Source organism: Pelodiscus sinensis, chromosome 28 (assembly GCF_049634645.1).
Source record: "Pelodiscus sinensis isolate JC-2024 chromosome 28, ASM4963464v1, whole genome shotgun sequence".
Taxonomy (NCBI): domain Eukaryota; kingdom Metazoa; phylum Chordata; order Testudines; family Trionychidae; genus Pelodiscus; species Pelodiscus sinensis.
This window is the reverse complement of record NC_134738.1, coordinates 741180-754500: the sequence shown is the minus strand read 5'-3', so window position 1 is coordinate 754500 and position 13321 is coordinate 741180. Positions and strand designations below refer to the sequence as shown.

At 49.2% G+C, this 13321-nt stretch overlaps 1 protein-coding gene across 2 annotated transcripts in view; it reads right to left on the bottom strand.

Annotated features, from left to right (window-relative positions):
- Positions 1-13321, bottom strand: part of CDS2 (CDP-diacylglycerol synthase 2) — a 58682-nt gene that overhangs the window by 17641 nt on the left and 27720 nt on the right. For both annotated transcript variants that reach the window (XM_075911025.1, XM_075911024.1), the window contains exons 2-6: positions 8403-8545; positions 7474-7570; positions 5013-5110; positions 2791-2930; positions 18-76 (exon numbers count right to left, since the gene is read on the bottom strand). In XM_075911025.1, the coding sequence (XP_075767140.1) occupies positions 18-76; positions 2791-2930; positions 5013-5110; positions 7474-7570; positions 8403-8545 (537 nt within the window). The remainder of the gene's footprint in view (positions 1-17; positions 77-2790; positions 2931-5012; positions 5111-7473; positions 7571-8402; positions 8546-13321) is intronic.

Sequence of the window (13321 nt, the reverse complement as noted above, 5' to 3'; positions counted from 1 at the left end):
CGTGTATTGACACTTACCATGTAGAACTGAAGACGGTAATGCTTCTTCACCAGACTCAGGACAAACATGCAGAAGCCTTGTGGGAAGAGAAGAGAAGATGATCAGATCTTGCACTAGTAGGAAATGCCCCAATTTTCCATTACGTCTGCCATATCACTGCAGCATCTCCTTATCGTTTCTGCTACAGAAGAGGCAGCAACATGAGGGTGATGTGCACGGCACATGCACAAGGGAAATTCTAAAACAGAACAGAACCAGGGTCTTGTACCCAACTAACCATGATTCCCCCCTAGGAAAGTTAGACTGTTTAGCTCCTTCCAATGTAGTATCAACTACAGAGGATTCTGCACTTACCTCTTCAATGGCACTGAACTCTTAATTAGCTGCTGCGTTCCCCCTCCACCCAGAGCTGGCTGCATTTCTACAGTGAGAGGAGAGCTCTTTAGATAGTTTGTTTGCCGGTTAAATTTGTAAGTGTTTTATGGTCTCTGGATAACCCTGCTTAGCTCCTACCCTCCCTTTCCCCATTTTCACCAGCCTCCAGACATCACAAAATGATACCCACTGGAGATACCATGTGGCAAAGACCACTAGAAACCAGAGCACCACACTTAACACATGCCTCTCCATTTCTAGCTGGAATGCCATCCTAAGGATTCATGACTCAGTGAGCTAGCTAGCAGGGAGAGAACACCTCCATTTAATCATCAGAAAGGAGCAGTTAAAAATAGATCTTCAGTTTATTCAGAATTTGCCACTGCATAGTTTACACTGACAGCAGAGTTACCCTAGGTTTGGAGCAGTGTTGCAGAATTTCCATGAAAATGTACTAGCGAAGACAAGTTTACTCACCCTCGCCAGAATGAAAGACAAAGGATCATATGTACACACATCTAAATATAATAACTGGTCAAATACAACTTTGCAAGGCTAGTACAGAGGGGAAAGGGTGGAAGTTTCAATTATTCTGCCAGTCACTGGCCAAAGAAAGTAGCATCAAAGAGGACTGTAGCTTTGCATCAGAGGCTCATGATACCATCTCCATGTTTTTTAGTTTATAAAGTGCTACCAGACCATTTGTTGTTTCTTAAGTTTATCCTGTACAGACTAACTCGGCTACCCTCTGAAGCTACCACACAATTAGGCAGGTGTTGATCCAGTTCACAACAGACATGTCTGAACCTCAAAAGGAATCACTGAAAAAACTGAAAGCCAACGAGAGCTCTGCTGCTTCACTTTTGACTTGTTTCAAGGCAGGTGAGTGTCACATCTGGCCTAGAACTATGAAGGAAGCCTGGGTTAAGGCTGCATGTAGCAGGTCAACAGAAAGGGGAATAGCAACAAGGAGCCCTGTGGCACCTTAAAGACGAAGGGTATGTTTACACTAGCTCGTTAATTCAAGCTAGGTAGGCAAATGAGGCGACCCGAGTGGCAAATGAAGCCCGGGATTTAAATATCCCAGGCTTTATTTGCATGTTCCCGTCCGATCGCCTTTTTGAAATTTCACTAGCCCGAACTCACTGTTGCGTGGCTACACACAGCAGTGAAATGTTAATTCAAACTAAGTCCTTAATTCAAATTAACTGTTACTGCTCATTTGCCTACCTAGCTCGAATTAACGAGCTAGTGTAGACATACCCTAACAGGTTTATTTAGATATAAGCTTTCAAGGGCAAAAACCTACTTCATCAGATGCATTAATGGGTTTTGCCCATGAAAGCTTATGCCCAAATAAATCTGTTAGGGTATGTCTCCACTGGCTCATTAATTCGAGCTAGGTAGGCAAATGAGGAGTAACAGGGTGCTACAGAATTCCTTGTTGTTCATGAAGATATTGACTAACAACTATCCCACGCCGACAGAAAGAGGAATATTGCTTCAGGACAGTCTCTTGCCCTATCACCACCACATTCATGAAGCATGGGAATGCTAGGACTGGGGGGGGAGGGGAAAGAGGACACTAGGGGAGGCAAAAGGAAAGGAGGAGAGGAAAGCTCAAAAGCAAGCATCATGTTAATGTAAACTGAATCTCCGGAGTGTGTCAGTTATTTAAACTAACACCTGACCTACACCAGATCCTATTTGCTGGAATGGAGGGACCCTCAGTCAATCTTCAGCAAAAGAAAGGAGGATATGACTTTCCCTCAGTAAATCAGACGAGAAAACAAAAAACACTAAGTGCCTGGGCGGCCATCCAGGAGAGATTCAAATGCCACCCAGCTGATTAGCAGAGCGCCCACAGCTGGCAACAACACTGCTGCTCTCAAACCACTTACTCCCTATTTTGTAGGCTGTCTTTCATGGCCAGGCTAAAGCCACTTCCACCTTAGATACAAGGCTCCCCACCCCTATAGAACCAAGCAGCTCACAAGCTATGAGAGGGCAAATTGCTAGTATTGCCCTTCTACTGGCGAGGAGCAGAGGCACTAAGAGGCCCAAGATCAAGCAGTCCCTCATTTGTAATCCACTAAGGACACACTTCCAATGTTCCATTTTTATCCCCCCATCCATGTGCAAAATAAATTGTCTTATGTGCACCAAGGCACGTGCAGACATGCACCACCAGTAGACACACGTTGCCAGCTGTGGGCACTCCGCTAAGCAGCATTTGAATCTCTCCTGGGTGGCCACCCAAGCGCTCAGCATACAGGGAACACTGGACATTTCATATATTGGAGCCCTATGTGCCTGCAGGGGAAAAAAGTTCTATATCAAGAGGCTGATGACATATCCCATGCTAAAATCCTGCAACAGCAGAAGTGTTAATGGGTGGAACCAAAGTAAAGTTACCTGTTAAGTAGAGGGCGAAGGAAATGAAGCGATGGTATTTGCTGAGAATTCTCAAGGGCTCCTCTCTCTGAACCAGGGTGAAAAAGTAATCCGTTACTGTCTCGCCATAGAAAAAGTAGTTTACGCACAGCAGAAAGTACCTGCGAACAGAGGCACATTCCCTTTAATAGGAATCTACAGACACTGTGACGGTAGAGAAGCCTGTAAGAGTAATTATCAGATCGCAATAGCTACACTGTGTGCTGGGGTTCACATACTGGGCTATAGAATGATGATTTCTACTCAAATCTGCAGACAATTCACCCCCATTCACAACACAAGGAGAGGGGGAGGGCCTGCTTCAGATCTACACTAAGATGGCACAGGCAGAGTGAAGGAACCTTACTGCAAGTGGGGAAGACAAATCAAGTATTCACATCTCTTTGGATCAAACCACTACAACTTTATGTAGATACTAGGACTGTCAACTGACCTGCGTTAATGCTTGCGATTAACACAGGACAGGATTTACGGTTAAAAAAATTAATGCATTAACCGCAGGCATTAATGCTGCTCTGGCACTTCAAAGGGGCTTTGCAACACAGCCGGGGATCAGCTAGAGTTTCCAGCCGATTCCTGGCTCCTAACGAGCTGGATATGAGTCAACAGGGTGCCCTTGTAGCCAAGATGACTAATGGCATGTTAGGGTGCATTTGGAGGAGCATGGCCAGCAGATCTAGAGACGTGATTACTCCCCTTTATTTGGCTCTGGTGAGGCCACATCTGGAGTATTGCGCCCAGTTCTGGGCCCCCCACTATAGAAAGGATGTGGACGTACTGGAGAGGGTTCAGCTGAGGGCAACCAAAATGATTAGGGGGCTGGAGCACATGACCTATGAGGAGAGAATGAGGGATTTTGGTTTGTTTAGTCTGCACAAGAGAAGTGAGGGGGGATTTGATAGCAGCCTTCAGCTTCCTGAAGGGGGGTTCCAAAGAGGATGGAGAAAGGCTGTTCACAGTAGTGACGGATGGCAGAACAAGGAGCAAAGGTCTCAAGTTGCAGTGGGGGAGGTCTAGGGTGGATATTAGAAGGGCGGTGAAGCACTGGGATGGGTTCCCTAGGGACAGGGTGGAGTCTCCATCCCTAGAGGTTTTTAAGTCTCGGCTTGACAAAGCCCTGGCTGGGTTGATTTAGTTGGGATTGGTCCTGCCTTGGGCAGGAGGCTGGACTCGATGACCTCCTGAGGTCTCTTCCAGCTCAATGATTCTATGACCCTTTAAAGCACCAAAACGACACTTCAAAGGGGCAGCACAAGCGGAGCCAGGGATCAGCTGGAGACTCCAGCTGATCCCTGGCTCCCCTGTTGCAAAGCTTTGCAAGGAGGAGCTTCTTTGAAGTGCTGCTCCAGTGCCTTAAAGGGGCAGCGCTGCATTGAGCCTGGGGTCAGCCGGGAACTCCAGCTGACCCCAGGCTCCACCTTGCACTGCCCCTTGGAAATGCTGTCCTGGTGCTTCCAAGGGGCAGCACTGCATGAAGTCCAGGATCAGCTGGAGTTCCCAGCTGATCCCGGGGTCCATGAAGTGCTTCCCCTTTGAAACACCGTAGCAGCAATTCAAAGGGGAGTTGCATGCGATTAATCACGGTTAAATTTTTGAATCGCCTGACTGCCCTAGTAGAAACCATTGCTCCACTCTGCAAGTGCCTATGCTGTGGTATTAGCCCTGTGCAGTTTTGGTTAGTATTATGGTGCTTAGGAACTCTTGCCTTTAGGGGGCACTGCTTAACAGTTTACTCCAGTTCCTAGCTACTGGAGAGAGCAACCCCCCCCCCCCCCACTCTTCACTGTGGCAGGCCAGATCTTACATCAAAAGATGATGGGTGCCGCCAATTCAGTTTTATCCCCATGCACAAATACATTTCAGGGGTAGATAGCCAAGTGGCTCCTTACACCCTTAGCATGAGCAATGTGACTGGAACCACACATCAAATGTTTATTCGCAGTGTCAATCGGAAACAGCCTACACCACCACCCGGCCTGCACACTGCAAGTCAGACCTGGCTCGCAACAGGGAAGCAATGGAACATTTCGAATTATTGCAAAACACGCCCATTGTCAGCAGGCAGCCCATCAGCAAGGCGCCCAGTGATTCAGAAGCACTCACTGAAAGGCAGCTTGCGCATTGTGAAGGATCACATTAGTGTTAAGGAGAACAATGAAGAATGCAGCAGCTGTTCTGCTTACCAACTGAGTGTCCTGAACCAGGGCAGTTCATAGGAGTGATAGACTTTGTAGCCAATATCGATAATCTCATGGAAACACTTGATCTGGACACACATCACCTGCAAAACACACATGAAGCAGCAGTGTCATTCATAAACAAACTAAACCTGGACCAGATAATCTGCAGTGAGATGCTAAGTGCATATCAAGAGTGGGAGCCCTCGAATGACCCTTAAAGGAGCCCCAGGAGAAAACTTCTCCTGTCTTGCAAATGACCTCACCCTGCTCAACGCTCACATTAGGGGATCTCTCTTCAGCTGAGAAGTTGTTCACTCATTCAACCTGCTTACAACCAGAACTAGCAGATTTCCCGGCCAGGCAAAGCACATTTCTAGCTCTACTCCCTGCACCGCCCGGGGTTGGACTCCTCAAAAGTGGACAAACACTTCAAGAAACTGGGTTTTCTATCAAGAGTTCAGGTTTGTTCTGGAGAGACAACCCCCTCCTCCCTGGCACTGAGTAACAACAGTCCCTGTCAATCCCACGTGTTCTAGAGAACTGGCCCTTCACCACCCGTGGTAGGGAACATGCACAGCAGGGCGCAGCTACACTGTAGTTGGTACAGGCTTTCCAAACACAATGAGGCTGACGGGAGGGCTGCCCACAGCAGGGACTGGACCTGGAACCTCTGGATCTAGAAGCATGCACCTCTATAGCATGAGCTGAAAATCCTGGACACATACTGGCTCTAAACAGAGTGATTCCTGAGGCAGAGCCAACCTGCATGACACACAGTGTGGGTGCTCAATGGCAGACAATCACTCAGGTAGATTCGGTCTCCACCCACACGCCTGAGCTGTAACAGCAGCAAAGGAAACGGAAGGATTCCTCCAAGAAGGCACCAATTAAATAGTAATTGTGACAAGGAACCTTATTCCCAGTAGGTCCATTGAGCAATCTGGCAGCTTTCGGCTATGGCTGAGCAGGGCTAGATGAGCACTGGGAGCCAAGAGGCAAAAGGCTCCATCACCCACTAACATAGTTCCCTCTACAGTGCGCACCAGTGCGGGAACGCACCAGCAATCTGAGTCCCACCCACCTCCTTAACAGAGCCATGCAGTGGCTGCTCAGCTACTCCAGGGAGGGGCTGCATGGGGGGCAGCTGCCTCACCCCAGGAACAGCTTCAACCCTGTGCCAGCGTTGGACCTATGGCCAGGGTGGACCACATGGTGGCTGCCGGAACTGGAACCTGGGCCACGATACTAAAAATAGCATCACGGCCCCAGCCCAGGAGCAGCTGTACTGCGGTCCCGGCTCCAGTCCTGGCACATGGGGCAGCCGCCCACCATGCAGCCGCATCCCACGTGCTGGGACAGGAGCTGGGGCCGCAATGCTGTTTTTCATACTGCTCCCGGGATAGGGCCATGGGGTGGGCAGCTGCCCTGTGTGCCAGGATGGGAGCCGGGCCACAGTGCAGCTGCTCCTGGGCCAGGGCCTGGGCACTAAAAATAGCACTGCAGCCCCGGCTCCAGCACATGGAATAGCTGCCTGCTACGCGGTCCTGCCCGGGAGCAGCTGGAGCCAGGGCTGCATGGTGGCTTCTGGCCCTGGCACCAGGGGGCTAGAGAGAGTGCAGGTGTCAGGAAGGCAGAAAGTGAGGGAAGGGGCAGGGGGAAAACTAAGAGGAAGGTGGGAGAGAGGAAAGGAAGGGGAGAGGAGGGAGTCAGGGCAGAAGAAGAAAGAGGAAGGCACCAAGGGGCAGGTTGGAAAAAAAGAGACAAATGCCAGGGGGCCAAGAGGAGAAAGTAAGGGGAAAGGGGGAGAGGAGGGGGAAGGCACAGTGGAGGTGAGAGAAGGAAGGGGACAAGCTGTTGCTGAGAGAAGGAAGGGGAGGAGTGGGTGTCAGGGAAAGAGGGGTGGGCACCAGGAAGGCGGGATTGTGGGGGCGAAGCAGACGGGCAGACACGGGGAAGGGACTGGAGGGAGGGACGGGCACCAGAGGGCAGAGGAGAGAGGCAGGGCAGGTGAGTAGAGGCAGACAATAGGAGAGGAGATGGGGAAGGGGCTAGAGAAGGGGTAGGCACAGGGGGAAGAGAAGGGTGGGTGCAGGGGTCAGAGAGGACGGGGAGGGGCAGGTCCCAAAGGGCTGAGGGGAGTGAGAAGGGCAGGAGCCAGGACAGCAGAGGAGGGGGAAGGGCGGGGGGCAGCAGGCACCAGAGGAGCAGGTTGGGCGAGGGGAGGGTGGGAGACATGGCAGCAAAGGGAAAAGAGAGGTTTATAAGATATTTGTTAATAACTTGAGTGCCTGGTGGCACGTCCAAACAAGCGCACATGACCTCTATACTGGTGCACAAGTCACTTTGCTCATGGATGGAAAATCTTAGAGGGAACTCTGCCCATTAACTCTCTCAGCTGTCTAGGTTTCTGACGACCATTCACCCATAACGGCCCTTGAATGAAGTGGTTTAAAACAGCACTTACAATCATCATTAAAACCATGGGTCCCAAGTAGATGATGATGAAGAAGAATGCAATCATGGCCAGTGTGAGGATGCCTCTCACCCACCAGTTCTTCCATCTAGATCACAGGGGGAGGGAAAAAAAGGCAGTGTCAGACAAGGCAATGAAAACAAGGGGGCTATCAGGAAAGCCACGAGAGATGCACTTATCTCTTCTGCACAGCCTGCTGGTGAGAGGCGGAGGCAGGAAACTGCAGTTTATCCTGGGGGGGAAGGGCTGGGGGAGAATTTCATGCCCTTCCATTAACCCCGATCTGGTGCGGAGAAGAATGCAGACTCGAATGCAGACAGGGTTAGCTAGGGCCACGTGGGTAAGCTCAGGAAGGGAGTTCCATGCCGGGGGACAAATCGGAAAGCGCTGAAGATTTGTTTGCGCGAGGAAGCGCTAGATGAAGGTGGCAGATAGCAAGCAGGAATACACAGTGCTATAAAACGAGCTCAGACCAGGCAAGCCCATGTATGAGTACGATGCCCATTTTATAGACACAAATGTAGGTAGCCCCAGATCTCACAGGAATGGCAAAGCTGGGGTTCAAACTCCCTCAGTCTACTAGGCCATGCCCCCCCTTTCCCCACCCACCCACCCACACCAAAAAAATCTGTCAACCAGTGCTCCCTCAATCTGCTGAAACAGGACCACATGAAAATCCTGCCAAAAGAAAGCAAGCTCAACAGCACACTACCTCAGCCTGCTGCCCAAACCTCTCTCCAGAGGCAGAGAGAAGGACACACCAACAGCAGCCCGACCAGTTACCCATGAATCTGTTGCTGCTCTCACCATCTACTGACAGGACAGAACACCCACCCAGCCTTGGTTGGGTCAGTAAAGAGGGGGAAGTGCTACCAATTTGCTGGGAGCCCCGGAAGCAGCGGAGTTTTATTCAATGCTACCTTGAAGACAAGTTGGAGAGGGCCCTGTTTAGGACCTCGGGGGTGTCATCTGAGGTGGGTGCAGGAGGGGCCCCTCCAAACTCTGACTTGCTTTCACTGTCTGACGCTGTCTCTCCGTCCAGCTTGTTTTCTGACTCGGACTCCTGCATGACAAACACAGATAAGCAGGTGTATTAGATACCAGTGATGGCTCTTTTGAGCTGAATTTAAAAATTCACTAGATCAAGTCAATCGACTCTTACCCCCTCCCAACACAGCTGGTAGCAATAAAGAAAAGAGGGCCCGATATTCTGGGCACTGACTGGATTCCTTCAGTGACCCAGTTCTAGTTTGAGAGCCAAACATTTAAGTGATACGACCTCTGGGGCGGGCAGACTCTCCTGCCACTAACACCAATGGAGGTTTTACTACAGACTCACCAGAGGTGCTCTGAAGTTGTTAAAGGCCTGTAAGGTGCACCAAAGGTCATGGGAACACAGGGTTGTCAAGACATAGGGCTGTCCCTAAGGTGTTGAGGAATCCCGAGAGTACACAATAATGCACAGAATTCAAGTGAAAGGTCTCCAGACAAATGGGAAAGACTTGTACTTTTTGGAGATTGTTCTTTGTATGTTTCTATGCAATGGCTGAACTCACCTGCATTAAAATTGATCCCAAATCATTCTAGAACCACAATGTCAATAGCCAAAGTGCAAGTGGAGAGTGGACACACAGAGAAATGGTGCCAAATCTAGACTTGAATTGAATCCTTCCACCACTAATCAAAGTTATCTTTATTTGAGAGATGTCTCTGGACAGAAATCAGCTTTGCTGCACAAACAAGATTTTAAAAAAAGTTTCACTGTAGCTCAAGTATAGAACTCTGTATTCTCTGGAAAAGTGCTGGTTTCCGACTGTCTGGTCATATCTGGGGACTCACAAGGTAACTAAACTTTATGCCCCTTACAGCAATAGGCAACTTTGTTCTTGTGCCAGTGATGGAAGTACAGATGCACTAACCCAGAAAAATGGCCTTTCCACATCAATACTCATGAGTCTTCAATCTACTACTTCACTCCAGACACTCTGATCTGCTCTACTGAAGCACAGCAGGTTGACATGAACACCACCAAGCTACAGAGGACAAACCTGTTAGCGTGCAGAAACCTTAACCATATGGTCTTATTTATTGTGCATTCCACACGGCCAGCTCCATCTCAGAGCCTGTGCTGCAGGCTGTGCTCTGTAGGACTGAACGTTTCGTGGTTAACGCAGGAGTCTGGGATTCAAGGCTCTGTCTGCATACTATTCCCAAACTCTGCCACTTAGCCCTGATGAGCTTCAGTTTTCCAAAATGCAAACTCCCCAGCGGGGGAGGGGAGGTTTAATGTTTGCAGAGGGCTCTGAGGTTCAGAGAACATGCACCACAGAAGCACAAAGTAACACTTTTATGCTTTATTTTCTGGGCATGGGTTAGGAGAAAGGGCGAGGGCTGACTGCATGGCTCACACAACATCTTCAGTCTCGAGGGTACAGATTTAACTCTCACCCAGATTACTGGACAGTTATTCAAAACAGGAGATTAGATTGTGGCGATTCTGCATTTTCCTATCCTCCGCATGAGACCTTTCCACAGACTTCTCCATCTGGATCTTGCAATCTATTTGCCACACAATCTCCAGCTGACACCAGTCAAGCAGTGTTCCCTCCCACCAAGTCAGGGTCAGGATATGGGGAGAAGGTAGCAAGAGGAGGAGGGAGTTCTGCTGCCTGCAGACAAAACAATCTGGAGAATCTTGCCGAGGCAATGACTGATTATGGGCCCACACAGGCCTCATTTTTCAAGACACAGATCACCTCTGCTTCTAACATCTTATCAGAAGAGCGCCCCCTTCTCCCCCCAAAAGGCAATCAACAGAATCCTGAATTTCAAAGGACACTGAAAATACATTGCTAAATTAGGAGCAATTCCTACAACGTGTGTTGACTTTTAGACTCAAATGGAACAATCAATGGAAGAAAATAAGTTTCCCTGCTGGTAAAGTCACCAGTCAAGTTGACAGACATTGGAAGTGAGGTTTTCTTTTTAAAGCCACCATGTCAATGAAGCCCAGCTCCTAGGCTAATTCCTCTCTGAAATGCAACTGGATTATAGAGGCTGTGATGTTGCTTCATAACCTAGATTGGGGTGGTTAGAGACTCAATAATATTCCACTATTTTTATACCTTATGTAAATTGCAGCCACCTCTCAGCAAAACACTAGTTTAAAGCAGCTGACCAGGGTGCTTAATAACTTGCTGTTCAGCTGGTGATCTTAATCCAGCTGTGGCATTTCCATGGTAACAACCTCATGCATTACAGTTACTTTCTTGACAGGCAGAAAAAAGTAGCCAGATCCTTAATCATCCTTTACCAAACCGTCTATCAGATATTAATACATTAATTAATCAGATATTAATACATCTTGCATAAAACTGGCTGGTCTCAGCAGGCAAAACAATCTACAAGTAGCACAGATTATGTTAAATGATACAAAGGAAAACGGTAGGTAGAAGGATGTGGCCATCAACATTTAAAAAAAAATAGCCTGTGATTGTGTTGGGTTTTGTGACCAAGTTAAAAACAAAACGAGCACAATTCCTGCTTACATCAGCATAAGCTCAACACCTCTGGAGAAAATTTTAAAAAAAAAGTTCCCCAAAGCATCCCATTTTGGGCACCCTCAGAGGGCATTCTGTAAAAGTGTGGGCTTAACTTTCTTCGGAATAAATGCAGGCAATCTGTTCCAGCTTGGAATCGCAAAAGATTTAAAGGTGGCCAATGCCCTTTTTACTATCTGTGCTCTTTGTTTTCTGCTTGCAAGACAGACTACCACGTATCACACTCAAGCAATTCGAAAGGTGAACACAGCACACGGGACCGTTCCACTGAGGACCTATCGTTTTCCATCAGGTATTTATGTTTAAAAACATCCTGGGCCAAATCTTGCTGGCTCTTCTTCCTGCAAGAGTAGCACTGCTCTTGCAGTTGAGGTGCTGGCTTCTTTTCCTAGATGAGCCAGTCTTCTGTGCCCTTGCGCAAGTCATTTAATCTCACGTAACTTAAGTTCCTTGCCTGTCCCTTCCAGTCCTATCTTTTCTATGATTCTTCTCACACCCATAGTCTCATCTTTCGAGTGGATGGTATACAAGCTAGTTTAATGGGCTCTGGATTTAGCGAGAGGCTTCAACATTTCATGCCTCACTGGTTTCACTGCAGCTGCTTGTAAGAGAGGCTTGAAGGATCTGGCCTATATAGCAAGTCTGAGGCCTAAAAATACTTCTTGAACCTCCTCACTCTTAGGGTTGCCAGATGGTTGAGACAAAAATACCAAACACCCCGACCTCCCCCCCCCCCCCCAAAAAAAAAAACCACTAAGAAAAAATTCTGTTGGGAGGGGGCGGAATTCTGTTACGGGGGGGGGGGGGAGGAGAAAGCATTAAAATAGCATGCCCCTTTAAATGCAGGGATAGGAACGGGAGCAGTTAAGCACTAAGGGTATGTCTACACTACAATGTTAGTTCGAACTAACGGACGTTATTTCGAACTAACATTCATAGCCGCTACACTAGCGCTCCGCTAGTTCGAATTTGAATCGAACTAGCGGAGCGCTTAGTTCGAACTAGGAAAACCTCATTCTACGAGGACTAAGCCTAGTTCGAACTTACTAGTTCGAATTAAGGGGTGTGTAGCCCCTTAATTCGAACTAGTGGGAGGCTAGCCCTCCCCAGGTTTCCCTGGTGGCCACTCTGGCCAACACCAGGGAAACTCTATGCCCCCCTCCCGGCCCCGGAGCCCTTAAAGGGGCACGGGCTGGCTATGGTGCCCGTGCCAGGTGCAAGCCTGCCAGCACCCAGCCAGCAGACCCTGCACCTGGCACGGCTTGAGCCACCCACCCGATGTCCCCCAGCCCTCCCCCTCTTCCCGGGACCAGGCTGGCGGCTCCTGGGAGCTTGCCCGGGACCGCAAAAGGCGGGCACCTTCCTGGGCTAGTGCGGAGATCGTGGACCTTGTCCACGATCTCCGCACTAGGCACAGGAAAGTGGCCGTCTAGGGCAGGAGAGCTGCCAGCCTGGCCACCCAGGAGCAGGTGTGCATGAAAATCAAGGGGGTCCACTGAGACCCCCGACCCTGAGCCCTGAGCTTACAATGGCCGTCCTGGATCAGACCAAAGGTCCATCTAGCCCAGTAGCCTGTCTGCCGACAGCGGCCAACCCTAGGGACCCTGGAGGGGATGGACCGAAGACAGTGACCAAGCCATTTGTCTCGTGCCATCCCTCTCCAGCCTTCCACAAACCTTGGGCAGGGACACCACTCCTACCCCCTGGCTAATACCACTCCATGGACCCAACCTCCATGACTTGATCTCACTTCCCTTTAAACTCTGTTCTAGTTGTAGCCTTCACAGCCTCCTGCAGCAAGGAGTTCCACAGGTTAACTATTTGCTTTGTCAAGAACAACAACTTTCTCTTACTAGTTTCAAGCCTGCTACCCATTCCTTTCCTTTGGTGTCCTCTAGTCCTTCTATTATGGGAACTCATGAAGAACTTTTCTGAATGCACCCTCTCCACCCAACCCCTGCTTTTAGAGACCTCTATCCTGTCCCCACTCCATCTCCTCTTTTCTAAGCTGAACAGTCCCAGTCTCTGTAGCCTCTCTTCATCTGGGACCTGTTCCCAACCCCTGATCATGTTAGTTGCCCTCCCCTCTCCCAGCCTTTCTCTTCCCCTCTCCCACCTCCTTTTCCCAGTCTCCCCCAGTTTTGTTCAATAAAGACAGAGTCAATGTTGGAAGAAACGTTATCTTTATTTTGTACATCAATAAGAAGGGGGGCTAAGGAAGGGTAAGTGGAAGGAGGTGAGGGAGGAATGGGGTACGAGCCCCCGATGGGGAGGACTGG